The sequence below is a fragment of the Heptranchias perlo genome, chromosome 20 (assembly GCF_035084215.1).
Source record: "Heptranchias perlo isolate sHepPer1 chromosome 20, sHepPer1.hap1, whole genome shotgun sequence".
In the NCBI taxonomy this organism is placed as follows: Eukaryota; Metazoa; Chordata; class Chondrichthyes; order Hexanchiformes; family Hexanchidae; genus Heptranchias; species Heptranchias perlo.
Window position 1 is genome coordinate 32,722,018 of NC_090344.1, and position 16,142 is coordinate 32,738,159.

General features: G+C 51.6%; 1 protein-coding gene across 1 annotated transcript in view; it reads right to left on the reverse strand.

The window, feature by feature from the left end:
* The window catches only part of sorbs3 (sorbin and SH3 domain containing 3), a 148,540-nt gene that overhangs the window by 52,270 nt on the left and 80,128 nt on the right, over window positions 1-16,142 (reverse strand). Inside the window, exons 6-9 of the mRNA XM_068001522.1 lie at window positions 12,258-12,321; window positions 9,572-9,613; window positions 5,572-5,701; window positions 3,597-3,711 (exon numbers count right to left, since the gene is read on the reverse strand). Coding sequence (XP_067857623.1) covers window positions 3,597-3,711; window positions 5,572-5,701; window positions 9,572-9,613; window positions 12,258-12,321 — 351 coding nt within the window. The remainder of the gene's footprint in view (window positions 1-3,596; window positions 3,712-5,571; window positions 5,702-9,571; window positions 9,614-12,257; window positions 12,322-16,142) is intronic.

Here is a 16,142-nt window from a genome sequence, read left to right on the forward strand (position 1 = left end):
CCAGCGCCCTGTGTTACTGACTGTATCTCTACTGATGTTAATCCAGCTCCCTCACACTGTCACTCAGTAACCCCTCTCCCCAGCGCCCTGTGTTACTGACTGTATCTCTACTGATGTTAATCCAGCTCCCTCACACTGTCACTCAGTAACCCCTCTCCCCCAGCGCCCTGTGTTACTGACTGTATCTCTACTGATGTTAATCCAGCTCCCTCACACTGTCACTCAGTAACCCCTCTCCCCCAGCGCCCTGTGTTACTGACTGTATCTCTACTGATGTTAATCCAGCTCCCTCACACTGTCACTCAGTAACCCCTCTCCCCAGCGCTATGAAATTTTACAGTCTGGAATCCCCACAGCGCCTTGGCCTGTAAAGGTTAAAGTTCGTGAAGGAGATTGCAGGGCTCGGGTTGGTGCATAGTTAGGGCGATGTATCCCCGATTGACGGCGTCAGCTCGTTGGGGAACTGCACCTTTAACAGGAGTTTATCGAGTTTGTGACATATCCAAAACAAATTTTCCTCATTCCAGGAGGGATTGAGTGACACAAGCCATCCCAGGCCCAAACGTTAGCTTGTAGTGAGAGACTCCCACAGCCGCGACTGACCAGGGCTGCTCACTCTGCTGGACGTCAGGCAAATAGGCCGAGGAGTGGGGGGAAAGGGTCAAGGGTCAGAGGTCAAGGGTCAGAGAGCAAGGGGGCGTGAGGGCCCTGGGTCAGAAAGTGAGGGAGCGCGAGAGACACGGGTCAGAGAGCGAGGGAGCCCGAGGGACACGGGTCAGAGAGCGAGGGAGCGTGAGAGACATGGGTCAGAGAGCGAGGGAGCGCGAGGGACATGGGTCAGAGGGCGAGGGAGCGCGAGGGACACGGGTCAGAGAGCGAGGGAGCGCGAGAGACACGGGTCAGAGGGCGAGGGAGCGCGAGGGACACGGGTCAGAGGGCGAGGGAGCGCGAGGGACACGGGTCAGAGAGCGAGGGAGCGCGAGGGACACGGGTCAGAGAGCGAGGGGAGCGCGAGGGACACGGGTCAGAGTGCGAGGGAGCGCGAGGGACACGGGTCAGAGAGCGAGGGAGCGCGAGGGACACGGGTCAGAGAGCGAGGGAGCGCGAGGGACACGGGTCAGAGAGCGAGGGAGCGCGAGGGACACGGGTCAGAGAGCGAGGGAGCGCGAGGGACACGGGTCAGAGAGCGGGGGGTGGGGCGCGAGGGACACGGGTCAGAGAGTGAGGGAGCGCGAGGGTCACAGTGACCCTGTTCAAGTGAAATGCTCTCCTGGGATCGAGCAGGGATCGTCACCCAGGAGAAGCTGCTACTCATTGCAGGTTACACCTGAAACCAACAGAGGCAGAGTGCGCATGTGACAGAGAGACAGAAAGAGAGAGCGAGAGAGACAGAAAGAGATGGACAGAGACAGATAAAGAGAGAGAGAGACACAGAGAGACAGAGAAAGAGAGAGACAGAAAGAGAGAGAGCGAGGGAGACAGAAAAAGATGGACAGAGAAATAAATAGAGAGAGACACAGAGAGACAGAGAAAGAGAGAGACAGAAAGAGAGAGAGCGAGGGAGACAGAAAGGGACAGACAGAGACAGATAAAGAGAGAGAGAGACACAGAAAGACAGAAAGAGAGAGACAGAAAGAGACAGATAAAGAGAGAGAGAGACAGAGAGACAGAGAGAGAGACAGAAAGAGAGAGCGAGAGAGACAGAAAAAGATGGACAGAGAAATAAATAGAGAGAGAGACACAGAGAGACAGAGAAAGAGAGAGACAGAAAGAGAGAGAGCGAGGGAGACAGAAAGGGACAGACAGAGACAGATAAAGAGAGAGAGAGACACAGAAAGACAGAAAGAGAGAGACAGAAAGAGACAGATAAAGAGAGAGAGAGACAGAGAGACAGAGAGAGAGACAGAAAGAGAGAGCGAGAGAGACAGAAAAAGATGGACAGAGAAATAAATAGAGAGAGAGACACAGAGAGATAAAGAGAGAGACAGAAAGAGAGAGAGAGAGACAGAAAGAGACATACAGACACAGAGACAGATAAAGAGAGAGAGGCACAGAGAGAGAGAGAGAGACAGAAAGAGTCAGAAAGCGACAGACAGAGACAGATAAGAGAGAGGGACACACAGAGACAGAGAAGGAGAGAGACAGAAAGAGAGAGCGAGAGAGACAGAAAGAGACGGACAGAGACAAATAAAGAGAGCGAGAGACACAGAGAGACAGAGAAAGAGAGAGAGTCAGAAAGCGACAGGACAGAGACAGATAAGAGAGAGAGACACAGAGAGACAGAGAAAGAGAGAGACAGAAAGCGACAGACAGAGACAGAGACAGAGACAGATAAGAGAGAGAGACACACAGAGACAGAGAGAGAGAGACAGAAAGTGACAGACAGAGACAGAGACAGATAAAAAGAGAGAGACATAGAGAGACAAAGGCAGAGAGAGACAGAGTGAGCGAGACAGAGCAAAAGACAGAGAGAGACAAAGAGAGAGAGAGAGTTTGAGAGACAGAGTGAGAGAGAGTCAGAAAGAGCAAGAAAATAGAGACACAGAAAGACAGAGACAGAGAGGGAGGGAGAGAGACAGAGACATAGAAAGACAGAGACAGAGATACAGCGAGAGAAAGAGACAGAGAGACTGAAAGAGACAGAGAGAGACAGGCAGAAAGAAAGAGAGACAGAGACAGGCAGCCAGAGAGAGAGAGAGAGAGAGACAGGCAGCCGGAGATAGAGAGAGAGAGACAGGCAGAAAGAGAGAGAGAGACAGACAGAAAGAGAGAGAGAGACAGAGACAGGCAGCCAGAGAGAGACAGGCAGCCAGAGAGAGAGAGACAGGCAGAAAGAGAGAGACAGGCAGAAAGAGAGAGACAGGCAGCCAGAGAGAGAGAGAGAGAGAGACAGGCAGCCAGAGAGAGAGAAAGGCAGCCAGAGAGAGAGAGAGAGAGAGGCAGCCAGAGAGAGTGAGAGAGCGACAGGCAAAAAGAGAGAGAGAGAGACAGGCAGAAAGAGAGAGAGAGAGACAGGCAGAAAGAGGAGAGAGAGAGACAGGCAGAAAGAGAGAGAGAGAGAGAGAGACAGGCAGCCAGAGAGAGAGAGAGAGAGAGACAGGCAGCCAGAGAGTGAGAGAGAGAGAGAGAGACAGGCAGCCAGAGAGAGAGAGAGAGAGACAGGCAGCCAGAGAGTGAGAGAGAGAGAGAGACAGGCAGCCAGAGAGAGAGAGAGAGAGACAGGCAGCCAGAGAGTGAGAGAGAGAGAGAGACAGGCAGCCAGAGAGAGAGAGAGAGAGACAGGCAGCCAGAGAGTGAGAGAGAGAGAGAGAGACAGGCAGCCAGAGAGAGAGAGAGAGAGACAGGCAGCCAGAGAGTGAGAGAGAGAGAGAGAGACAGGCAGCCAGAGAGAGAGAGAGAGAGACAGGCAGCCAGAGAGAGAGAGAGACAGGCAGAAAGGGACAGAGAGAGAGAGTCACCTAGACAGGGAGAGACAGAAAGCCACAGAGAGAGACAGACGTGGCCAGACAGAGAGAGTGACAGAGTGAGAGACAAAAAGAGCTAGAGAGAGAGAGAGGGGGAGAGAGAGAGTCGAAGCAGACACACACATAACTTACCTGTTGCTCCTGCCCCAGGACTGAGCACTGTCCTGGCTCGTAATCGAAAATACTCCTGGGTTCTGCCTGCAGCCTGCGGCCTTCACTCTCCACCCCTCCCAGCTCCAGCTCTCTCCTACAGGCCAGGGAGGAAATACCAAATAATGTATTATGGTTGCTCGGGGAGACGAGGGGGCTGAGTCTGAGCGTGTGTTGATCCAACTCAGCGTATCACGACATGTTAAAACTTCAGTCTCCGGCTGGGATGGAATGCAAATACATCACTCGCATACCATAGCCTGTGTTTCATAGTTAGGTAAGAGGGAGGAGTCCCAACGTCCTGCCCCGAGCTCCCATTATTCTCGGCATGTTGGTCTGGTGCCTTAAAGGGACCTCCCCCCCCCCCCCTCCTCTTTCTGGGGATCCTGTATATAGGAATGCAGGAAGAGGAGGAGGCCATTCAGCCCCTCGAGCCTGTACCGCCATTCAATTAGATCCTGGCTGATCTGTATCTTAACTCCCTCTACCCGCCCTGGTTCTGTAACCCTTAATACCCTCGCCTCACGAAAATCTATCCATCTCAGTTTTGAAATGTCCAATTGACCCCCGGCCTCAATAGCCTTTTTGGGGAGGGAGTTCCAGATTTCCACTCCCCTTTGTGTGAAGAAGTGCTTCCTGACATCACCCCTGAACGGCCTGGCTCTAATTTTAAGGTTATGCCCCCTTGTTCTGGACTCCCCCCACCAGAGGAAATAGTTTCTCTCTATCTACCCTATCGAATCCTTTAATCATCTCAAACACCTCAATTAGATCACCCCTTAATCTTCGATACTCGAGGGAATACAAGCCTAGTCTATGCAACCTGTCCTCGTAATTTAACCCTTTCAGCCCCGGTATCACTCTGGTGAATCTGCGCTGCACCCCCTCCAAGGCCAATATATCCTTCCTGAGATGCGGTGCCCAGAACTGAACGCAGTCTCCAGATGGGGTCTAACCTCTGTCCAGCTGTAACAGAACTCCCACCCCTCTGTACTCCAGCCCTCTCGAGATAAAGGCCAACATCCCATTCGCCTCTTTAATTATTTTTTGTACCTGTCCACGAGTTTTTAGTGATTTCTGGACTTGGACCCCTCAATCTCTCTGCTCACCCGCAGTTCCGAGCGTCTCGTCATTTAGAAAATACTCGGCTCGATCTTTCTTGGGTTCAAAGTGGACGACCTCACACTTCCCCACAGTGAACTCCATCTGCCACAGTTCTGCCCTCTCACTTTAATCTATCGATGTCCCTTTGTAAACTCCTGCTCCCGTCTACGCTATTTACGATGCCACCAAACTTAATTATTGACTGCAATGCTCAGCTCATACTGTGTAACGCAATGTCCAATCTGTACCACTCTGCTATGGGCTATGGATGGTCATGCCCCTCTCTCCATTACTGACCCTCAGGCATGCGACCGGTTTATTCTGCCGTTAGCGTACAGGCCGTGCTTTATTCCGTGGACATTTGATTCAAATTCAGGGAGTTCTCGTGAGGGTGGAGTCCTGCCCCGGGGACGAGTTGGGCCGATGTCTCGACGAGGGGGGACGGGAGTGTCTAGCCCTGGTCCAGGCGGGCTGCGGGGCCCAGTCGTCTGGCCTGGCAGCGTGCTGTCGAAGGAGGTGAGGGATGGAGAGTCCCCTACTGAGGGGAGCGCTGCTCAGCAGCAGAGGTGCCAGTTTACCTGCGGAGGTTAACCTCGCAGCTGGCTCCCTGCCTCATCGCCCTCCCTCACTCGTGAATCTCGTCAGCTGCGACCTCCTCCCCTTTAATGTCTCGTGTTTACAGGAATGTCTGTTGCGCGTGGCTCGACGAAATGTGAACAGTATGCTCCCTTCGCACAAAAACAAGGTAAAATTACAGCTTGGTGTCATCCAGAAAGAATTTACGTCGGGCAGAGGGAGAAGGAGAGATTAACCCCGGGAGTACTGAATCTCGGGATGCTGGGACGGAGACTACCCATCTTTACAAATCTGCCTACCAGTCGGCAAAGGTGGTGAACTCTGCTGCACGCAGTTGGGCCCCGGACCCCAGTGGGTGGGATCCCCTTCTGTCAAACCGTGGGGCGGGGGGCTGGACAGGTCGCCTCCTGAAAGAGAAGACATTGAAATAAGGATCGCTCAATCCCATCGTAAACTGCGCCAAACCCAGAGAGACAGGTACCGTCGGATAATCACCCGCCCCCTTTAAATAATCACCCACCCCCTTTAAATCATCACCCACCCCCTTTAAATCATCACCCACCCCTTTAAATAATCACCCACCCCCTTTAAATCATCACCCACCCCCTTTAAATAATCACCCGCCCCCTTTAAATAATCACCCACCCCCTTTAAATAATCACCCGCCCCCTTTAAATAATCACCCGCCCCCTTTAAATAATCACCCACCCCCTTTAAATCATCACCCACCCCCCTTTAAATCATCACCCACCCCCTTTAAATAATCACCCACCCCCTTTAAATAATCACCCGCCCCCTTTAAATAATCACCCACCCCCTTTAAATAATCACCCGCCCCCTTTAAATCATCACCCACCCTTTTAAATAATCACCCGCCCCTTTAAATAATCACCCGCCCCTTTAAATTATCACCCGCCCTTTAGATAATCACCCGCCCCTTTAAATTATCACCCCGCCCCTTTAAATTATCACCCGCCCCTTTAAATTATCACCCGCCCTTTAGATAATCACCCGCCCCATTTAAATAATCACCCGGCCCTTTATATAATCACCCGCCCCTTTAAATAATCACTCGCCCCCTTTAAATCATCACCTGACCCATTTAAAGCATCACCCACCTCATTTAAATAATCACCCGCCCCTCTAAATAATCACTCGCCCCCTTTAAATAATCACCCGCTCCATTTAAATAATCAACCGCTCCTTTAAATAATCACCCGCCCCCTATAAATCATCACCTATTGACCCAGCTACGATGAAGGAACGGCCGATATATTTCCAAGTCGGGATGGTGTGTGACTTGGAGGGGAACGTGCAGGTGGTGTTGTTCCCATGTACCTGCTGCCCTTGTCCTTCTAGGTGGTAGAGGTCGCGGGTTTGGGAGGTGCTGTCGAAGAAGCCTTGGCGAGTTGCTGCAGTGCATCCTGTGGATGGTGCACACTGCAGCCACGGTGCGCCGGTGGTGAAGGGAGTGGATGTTCAGTCTAGTGACAGGGAGATTTGAGTCCAGATGCCCAAGGTGATAGGCCAATAGCTAACCCATTGCCCCAGGGTAAGGACTCTTTAATCCCTTGGCTGCGTGCCATCAGACTCGGTGTCACAGTGGGCAGCACTCTCGCCTCTGAGTCAGAAGGTCATGGGTTCAAGTCCCGCCTTAAGAGACTTGAGAACACAATCTCGGCCGTCTCTCCCAGTGCCAGTACTGAGGGAGTGCTGCACTGTCGGAGGTGCCGTCTTTCAGATGAGATGTTAAACCGAGGCCCCGTCTGCCCTCTCGGGTGGGCGTAAAAGATCCTATGTTGAAGAAGACCAACATTTATCCCTCAACCAACACCTAAGAACAGATGATCTGATCATTTATCTCATTACTGTTTGTGGGATCTTGCTGTGCGCATGTTGGCTGCTGCGTTTCCCACATTACAACACTTCATAAAAGTACTTCATTGGCTGTAAAGTACTTTGGGATGCCCTGAGGTCATGAAAGGCGCTATATAAATGCAAATCTTTCCTTGGAGTACAAAGCGAGGGAGGACCAGAGATGGAGTGGACCAGCACTCTGGACCTCGCTGGGTCAGGTATGTGATGACTGATCCCGCCACAGGGGATCAACTGGATCCCAATCTTCCATCGGCAAATTTGGCGCCAAAATGGCCGCACTCAAGGAGGGCCATTGCTCGTTGGTCACCAGTCACACGCACCATCCCGACGTGGACATATATCGGCCGTTCCTTCATCGTCGTGGAATCCCCGAACTAACAGCGCTGCGGGAGAACCGTCACCACACGGACTGCAGCGGTTCAAGAAGGCGGCTCACCGCCACCTTCTCAAGGGCAACATTTGGCCCAACCGGTCCGTGATGGGGTTTATCCCTCGCACGAGCAGTATCCTAATCCCGTGTTCCCGCCCTGTTCCCATGTCCCTTCATCCCCCTTTCCTTCAGCTACCTATTCATCCTGTTGTTAAATGTTGACCTGGTCTACTGCTTCGATCACTAACTCCGGGAGTGAATTCCACAGCCTCTCAACTCTCGGTGTAAAAAAAAGATTTCCCCTGCTCTCTGTCCTAAATCTCTCACGACGAGGGATGGGCAATAAATGCCGGCCTTGCTCAAGAACGAACTAAATAAAACATGACTCACCTGGGTTGAAATCCAAAAACAAATAAGTTGTGATTTCAGCTCACCAAATACAATGGGACGGAATAAAGGAACAGGAGGCCATTCAGCCCCTCGAGTCTGTTATATAGGAACAGGAGGAGGCCATTCAGCCCTTCGAGTGTGTTACATAGGAACAGGAGGGGACCATTCAGCCCCTCAAGCCTGTTGCACAGGAACAGGAGTCGGCCATTCAGCCCCTCAAACCTGTTACATTGGAACAGGAGGAGGCCATTCAGCCCCCTCGAGTCTGTTACATAGGAACAGGAGGAGGCCATTCAGCCCTTCGAGTGTGTTACATAGGAACAGGAGGAGGCCATTCAGCCCCTCAAGCCTGTTGCACAGGAACAGGAAAAGGTCATTCAGCCCCTCAAGCCTATTACACAGGAACAGGAGGAGGCCATTCAGCCCCTCAAACCTGTTACATAGGAACAGGAGGAGGCCATTCAGCCCCTCAAACCTGTTACATAGGAACAGGAGGAGGCCATTCAGCCCCACAAACCTGTTACATAGGAACAGGAGGAGGCCATTCAGCCCCCTCGAGTCTGTTACATAGGAACAGGAGAAGGCCATTCAGCCCTTCAAGTGTGTTACATAGGAACAGGAGTCGGCCATTCAGCCCCTCAAACCTGTTACGTAGGAACAGGAGGAGGCCATTCAGCCCCTCAAGCCTGTTGCACAGGAACAGGAGTCGGCCATTCAGCCCCTCAAACCTGTTACGTAGGAACAGGAGGAGGCCATTCAGCCCCCTCGAGTCTGTTACATAGGAACAGGAGAAGGCCATTCAGCCCTTCGAGTGTGTTACATAGGAACAGGAGGGGACCATTTAGCCCTCAAGCCTGTTGCACAGGAACAGGAAGAGGCCATTACGCCCCTCGAGCCTATTACACAGGAACAGGAGTAGGCCATTCAGCCCCTCGAACCTGTTACATAGGAACAGGAGTAGGCCATTCAGCCCCTCAAACCTGTTACATAGGAACAGGAGTAGGCCATTCAGCCCCTCAAACCTGTTACACAGGAACAGGAGGAGGCCATTCAGCCCCTCGAGTGTGTTACATAGGAACAGGAAGAGGCCATTCAGCCCCTCAAGCCTGTTGCACAGGAACAGGAGTCGGCCATTCAGCCCCTCAAACCCGTTACATTGGAACAGGAGGAGGCCATTCAGCCCCCTCGAGTCTGTTATACAGGAACAGGAGAAGGCCATTCAGCCCTTCGAGTGTGTTACATAGGAACAGGAGGAGGCCATTCAGCCCCTCGAGCCTATTACACAGGAACAGGAGTAGGCCATTCAGCCCCTCGAACCTGTTACATGGGAACAGGAGTAGGCCATTCAGCCCCTCAAACCTGTTACACAGGAACAGGAGTAGGCCATTCAGCCCCTCGAACCTGTTACATAGGTTCAGGAGGAGGCCATTCAGCCCCTCGGGCCTGTCCCGCCATTCAATCAGATCATGGCTGACCTCCACCTCGACTCCATTTACCCGCCTTTGCTCCAAATCCCTCGACACCCAACAAAAAACTACCGGTCTCAGTCCTGAAAGCTCCAGTAATGCTGGCGAGTCTGAAATGGAGGTTCTATTAAAGGAGCCAGGGATTAGGAGACATGAATGAAGCTGAAACTTACTGTCCAACGGATGTGGGCCATCGTAGGCTTCGAAATCATCATCTGTAACACAAAACATTCGACAGAACATTTTATTGTGAAACATGACAAACAAAATGGCGGCTCAACACGCAACATTGGGACGTCCCAAAGCATTCGACAGCCAATAGAAGTACTTTTGAATTGTGCTCGCTGTTGTAAAGTAGGAAACACGGCCAATTTACGCACAGCAAGATCCCGCAAACAGCTAATGACCAGATCATCTGTTTTTAATGATGCTTGGTTGAGGGACTTGATGGTTTGACTTATAGGGAGAGGTTGGATAGACTGAGACTTTTTTCCCTGGAGAGTAGGAGGTTTAGGGGTGATCTTATAGAAGTCTATAAAATAATGAGGGGCATAGATAAGGTCGATAGTCAAAATCTTTTCCCGAAGGTAGGGGAGTCTATAACGAGGGGGCATAGATTTAAGGTGAGAGGGGAGAGATACAAAAGGGTCCAGAGGGGCAATTTTTTCACTCAAAGGGTGGTGAGTGTCTGGAACGAGCTGCCAGAGGCAGTAGTAGAGGCGGGTGCAATTTTGTCTTTTAAAAAGCATTTGGACAGTTACATGGGTATAGACCAAGTGTGGGAAATTGGGACTAGCTTAGTGGCATAAACTGGGCAACATGGACATGTTGGGCTGAAGGGCCTGTTTCCATGTTGTAAACTCCTATGATAAATATTGGGCAGGGCAAACTCCCCTGAGATCTTTTGCATCCACCTGAGAGGGTGTCCAGTTTAACATCTACATCCGAAGGACAGCACCTCCGACAGTGCGGCACTCCCTCCATACAGGCGCTGAAATATCAGCCTGGATTTATATCCTCAAGTCTCAAGGCGGGATTTTGAACCCACAACCTCCTGACTCAGAGGCGAGAGGTGCTACCCGCTGAGCCACAGCTGACAACTTCAGCTGCTGCTACTGAGTCATGATCCTTGTCCTTTCATATCTCAATCCTCCTCCCTTTCTTCCTTCCCTTTTCCCCCCTCAACTCTTGCCAATCATTGTCCAGCTGGAGCCACACTGGAAAGATGCCACCATTTTCTATTTTTAATCTAAATCTCCAGTTCCCCAATCCTGATGCTTCGTTCTGCGTATTAATACACAGACATTTTGGTTGCGATTCCCTTGGCCTGGCAGTTTTTTTCCCGTTTTCATCTGTCTCGTCGCGTTCCCTTATTCCGACCTCGTCCCGTTGGCCACTTCTCACCCTTTACCTCATTATCCCCGATCCACCTTCGACGGATAAGCACCCCCTCAGCATTCCCTTCCCCCATGGACTCCCCTTCCCTCCCACCGGAATCATCGGAAAATAAGACCAGGAGTGGGTCATTTAGCCCCTCGAGGCCTGTTCCGCCATTCAATGATGTGGAGATGCCGGTGATGGACTGGGGTTGACAATTGTAAACAATTTTACAACGCCAAGTTATCGTCCAGCAATTTTATTTTAAATTCACAAGCATTAGGAGGCTTCCTCCTTCCTCAACATTCACCTGAGGAAGGAGGAAGCCTCCGAAAGCTTGTGAATTTAAAATAAAATTGCTGGACTATAACTTGGCGTTGTAAAATTGTTTACCATTCAATAAGATCATGGCTGATCTGTCTCCGAACTCCATATATCTTAGCCCCATATCCCTTAATACCTTTGGTTAACAAAAATCTATCAATCGCAGATTTAAATTTAGCAATTGAGCTAGCATCAACTGCCGTTTGCGGACGAGAGTTCCAAACTTCTCCCACCCTTTGTGTGTAGAAATGTTTTCTAATCTCACTCCTGCACGTCCTGGCTCTAATTTTTAGGCTATGTCCCCTCGTCGTAGAATCCCCAACCAGCGGAAATAGTTTCTCTCTTTCAACCCTATCCGTTCCCCTTAATATCTTGAAAACTTCGATCAGATCACCCCTTAATCTTCTAAATTCCAGGGGATACAACCCTAGTTTGTGTCATCTCTCCTCGTAATTTAACCCTTGAAGTCCGGGTATCGTTCTAGTAAACCTACGCTGCACTCCCTCCAAGGCCAATATGTCCTTCCGAAGGTGCGGTGCCCAGAACTGCTCACAGTACTCCAGGTGCGGTCTAACCAGGGTTTTGTATAGCTGCAGCATAACTTCTGCCCCCTTGTACTCTAGTCCTCTCGATATAAAGGCCAGCATTCCATTAGCCTTATTGATTATTTTATGTACCTGTCCATGACATTTTAATGATCGATGGATGTGGACCCCAAGTCTCTTCGGACCTCCGCTGTTTCGAGCGGGGGAGGTGTCCTGGGCCGATATTTATCACTAAAACAGGTAATCTGGTCATTGTCACATTGCTGTTTGTGGGATCTTGCTGTGCGCCAATTGGCTGCTGCGTTTCCTACATTACAACAGTGACTACACTTCAAAAGTACTTGATTGGCCATACGCTGTACGTCAATAAATGCACCATCACTAAATGCCAAATCTCCTCGCCCCGCGCCATGTCTCTGCCTCTGTTTCGCATTTGTCCCAGGATAGCAGGATCTACGTACTGCTTCAGCGATTGTACGCTCCTGCTTTTATGATCCTCGTTCTCAGGTGACCGGGTCCTGGCCCCCACCCTCTCCCCCCTCCCCTCACCCCCACCACCCCCCCCCCCCCGCCCACCTCTCCCAGGTCCATGGAGGGAATGACGAGCAGTTACCTGTGGGTCTCGTGTGGATTTGTCTGAACATCCTCTTGTACCAGTCCCTTGGCTGGTTCACGCTCTGTTCAAAAAAAAACACGGGACGAGTCAGCTCCATCAACGGTCAGCCCTTCCCCATGCCGATAATTCACGGTCTGTTAGTATCTCCTCAGCTTGGCCATTTGAAGAGGCACTGGGCACCTCCCCAAGCTCCCTGTGGAGAGGGACAATCTCCCCGCCACCCCAACAGCACCTGATGTGGGAACGGACCAGTGTTCGAGCCCATTCAACGCTCACTGGGGATTGTTCACAAGCCTCATTGCTCGAAGCTCGTGAAGGGATGGCGTCCTAAATCATTTGATTTCGAATCCATCGCAGGTTCAAGTGGATTTGGGATTGGATTCCATGAAGACCTTCACAGATATCATGGGAGAGACCCCTGTGTGCAGAGATATCATGGGAGAGACCCCTGTGTGCAGTGATATCATGGGAGAGACCCCTGTGTGCAGTGATATCATGGGAGAGACCCCTGTGTGCAGTGATATCATGGGAGAGACCCCTGTGTGCAGAGATATCATGGAGAGACCCCTGTGTGCAGAGATATCATGGGAGAGACCCCTGTGTGCAGTGATAACATGGGAGAGACCTCTGTGTGCAGTGATATCATGGGAGAGACCCCTGTGTGCAGTGATATCATGGGAGAGACCCCTGTGTGCAGTGATATCATGGGAGAGACCCCTGTGTGCAGAGGTATCATGGGAGAGACCCCTGTGTGCAGTGATAACATGGGAGAGACCCCTGTGTGCAGTGATATCATGGGAGAGACCCCTGTGTGCAGTGATATCATGGGAGAGACCCCTGTGTGCAGAGATATCATGGGAGAGACCCCTGTGTGCAGTGATAACATGGGAGAGACCCCTGTGTGCAGAGATATCATGGGAGAGACCTCTGTGTGCAGTGATATCATGGGAGAGACCCCTGTGTGCAGTGATATCATGGGAGAGACCCCTGTGTGCAGAGATATCATGGGAGAGACCCCTGTGTGCAGTGATATCATGGGAGAGACCTCTGTGTGCAGTGATATCATGGGAGAGACCTCCGTGTGCAGTGATATCATGGGAGAGACCCCTGTGTGCAGTGATATCATGGGAGAGACCCCTGTGTGCAGAGATATCATGGGAGAGACCCCTGTGTGCAGTGATATCATGGGAGAGACCCCTGTGTGCAGAGATATCATGGGAGAGACCTCCTGTGTGCAGTGATAACATGGGAGAGACCCCTGTGTGCAGTGATATCATGGGAGAGACCCCTGTGTGCAGTGATAACATGGGAGAGACCCCTGTGTGCAGTGATATCATGGGAGAGACCCCTGTGTGCAGTGATATCATGGGAGAGACCCCTGTGTGCAGAGATATCATGGGAGAGACCCTGTGTGCAGTGATATCATGGGAGAGACCCCTGTGTGCAGTGATAACATGGGAGAGACCTCTGTGTGCAGAGATATCATGGGAGAGACCCCTGTGTGCAGTGATATCATGGAGAGACCCCTGTGTGCAGAGATATCATGGGAGAGACCCCTGTGTGCAGTGATATCATGGGAGAGACCCCTGTGTGCAGTGATATCATGGGAGAGACCTCTGTGTGCAGTGATATCATGGGAGAGACCTCCGTGTGCAGTGATATCATGGAGAGACCCCTGTGTGCAGTGATATCATGGGAGAGACCCCTGTGTGCAGTGATATCATGGGAGAGACCCCTGTGTGCAGTGATATCATGGGAGAGACCCCTGTGTGCAGTGATATCATGGGAGAGACCCCTGTGTGCAGTGATATCATGGGAGAGACCCCTGTGTGCAGTGATATCATGGGAGAGACCCTGTGTGCAGTGATAACATGGGAGAGACCCCTGTGTGCAGTGATATCATGGGAGAGACCCCTGTGTGCAGTGATATCATGGGAGAGACCCCTGTGTGCAGTGATATCATGGGAGAGACCCCTGTGTGCAGTGATATCATGGGAGAGACCCCTGTGTGCAGAGATATCATGGGAGAGACCCTGTGTGCAGTGATATCATGGGAGAGACCCCTGTGTGCAGTGATATCATGGAGAGACCCCTGTGTGCAGAGATATCATGGGAGAGACCCCTGTGTGCAGTGATATCATGGGAGAGACCCCTGTGTGCAGTGATATCATGGGAGAGACCCCTGTGTGCAGAGATATCATGGGAGAGACCTCCGTGTGCAGTGATATCATGGGAGAGACCCCTGTGTGCAGTGATATCATGGGAGAGACCTCCGTGTGCAGTGATATCATGGAGAGACCCCTGTGTGCAGTGATATCATGGGAGAGACCCCTGTGTGCAGTGATATCATGGGAGAGACCCCTGTGTGCAGTGATATCATGGGAGAGACCTCTGTGTGCAGAGATATCATGGGAGAGACCCCTGTGTGCAGTGATATCATGGGAGAGACCTCCTGTGTGCAGTGATATCATGGGAGAGACCCTGTGTGCAGTGATATCATGGGAGAGACCCTGTGTGCAGTGATATCATGGGAGAGACCCTGTGTGCAGTGATATCATGGGAGAGACCCCTGTGTGCAGAGATATCATGGGAGAGACCCCTGTGTGCAGTGATATCATGGGAGAGACCTCTGTGTGCAGAGATATCATGGGAGAGACCCTGTGTGCAGTGATAACATGGGAGAGAACCCTGTGTGCAGAGATAACATGGGAGAGACCTCTGTGTGCAGTGATATCATGGGAGAGACCCCTGTGTGCAGAGATAACATGGGAGAGACCCCTGTGTGCAGAGATATCATGGGAGAGACCCCTGTGTGCAGTGATATCATGGGAGAGACCCCTGTGTGCAGAGATAACATGGGAGAGACCCCTGTGTGCAGAGATATCATGGGAGAGACCCCTGTGTGCAGTGATAACATGGGAGAGACCCCTGTGTGCAGAGATAACATGGGAGAGACCCCTGTGTGCAGAGATATCATGGGAGAGACCCCTGTGTGCAGTGATATCATGGGAGAGACCCCTGTGTGCAGAGATAACATGGGAGAGACCCCTGTGTGCAGAGATAACATGGGAGAGACCCTGTGTGCAGTGATAACATGGGAGAGACCCCTGTGTGCAGAGATAACATGGGAGAGACCTCTGTGTGCAGTGATATCATGGGAGAGACCCCTGTGTGCAGAGATAACATGGAGAGACCCCTGTGTGCAGAGATATCATGGGAGAGACCCCTGTGTGCAGTGATATCATGGAGAGACCCCTGTGTGCAGAGATAACATGGGAGAGACCCCTGTGTGCAGAGATATCATGGGAGAGACCCTGTGTGCAGTGATAACATGGGAGAGACCCCTGTGTGCAGAGATAACATGGGAGAGACCCCTGTGTGCAGAGATATCATGGAGAGACCCCTGTGTGCAGTGATAACATGGGAGAGACCCCTGTGTGCAGTGATATCATGGGAGAGACCCCTGTGTGCAGAGATATCATGGGAGAGACCCCTGTGTGCAGTGATATCATGGGAGAGACCCCTGTGTGCAGTGATATCATGGGAGAGACCCCTGTGTGCAGTGATATCATGGGAGAGACCCCTGTGTGCAGAGATATCATGGAGAGACCTCTGTGTGCAGTGATATCATGGGAGAGACCCCCCTGTGTGCAGTGATATCATGGGAGAGACCCCTGTGTGCAGTGATATCATGGAGAGACCCCTGTGTGCAGTGATATCATGGGAGAGACCCCTGTGTGCAGTGATATCATGGGAGAGACCCTGTGTGCAGAGATATCATGGGAGAGACCCCTGTGTGCAGTGATATCATGGAGAGACCTCTGTGTGCAGTGATATCATGGGAGAGACCTCTGTGTGCAGTGATATCATGGGAGAGACCCC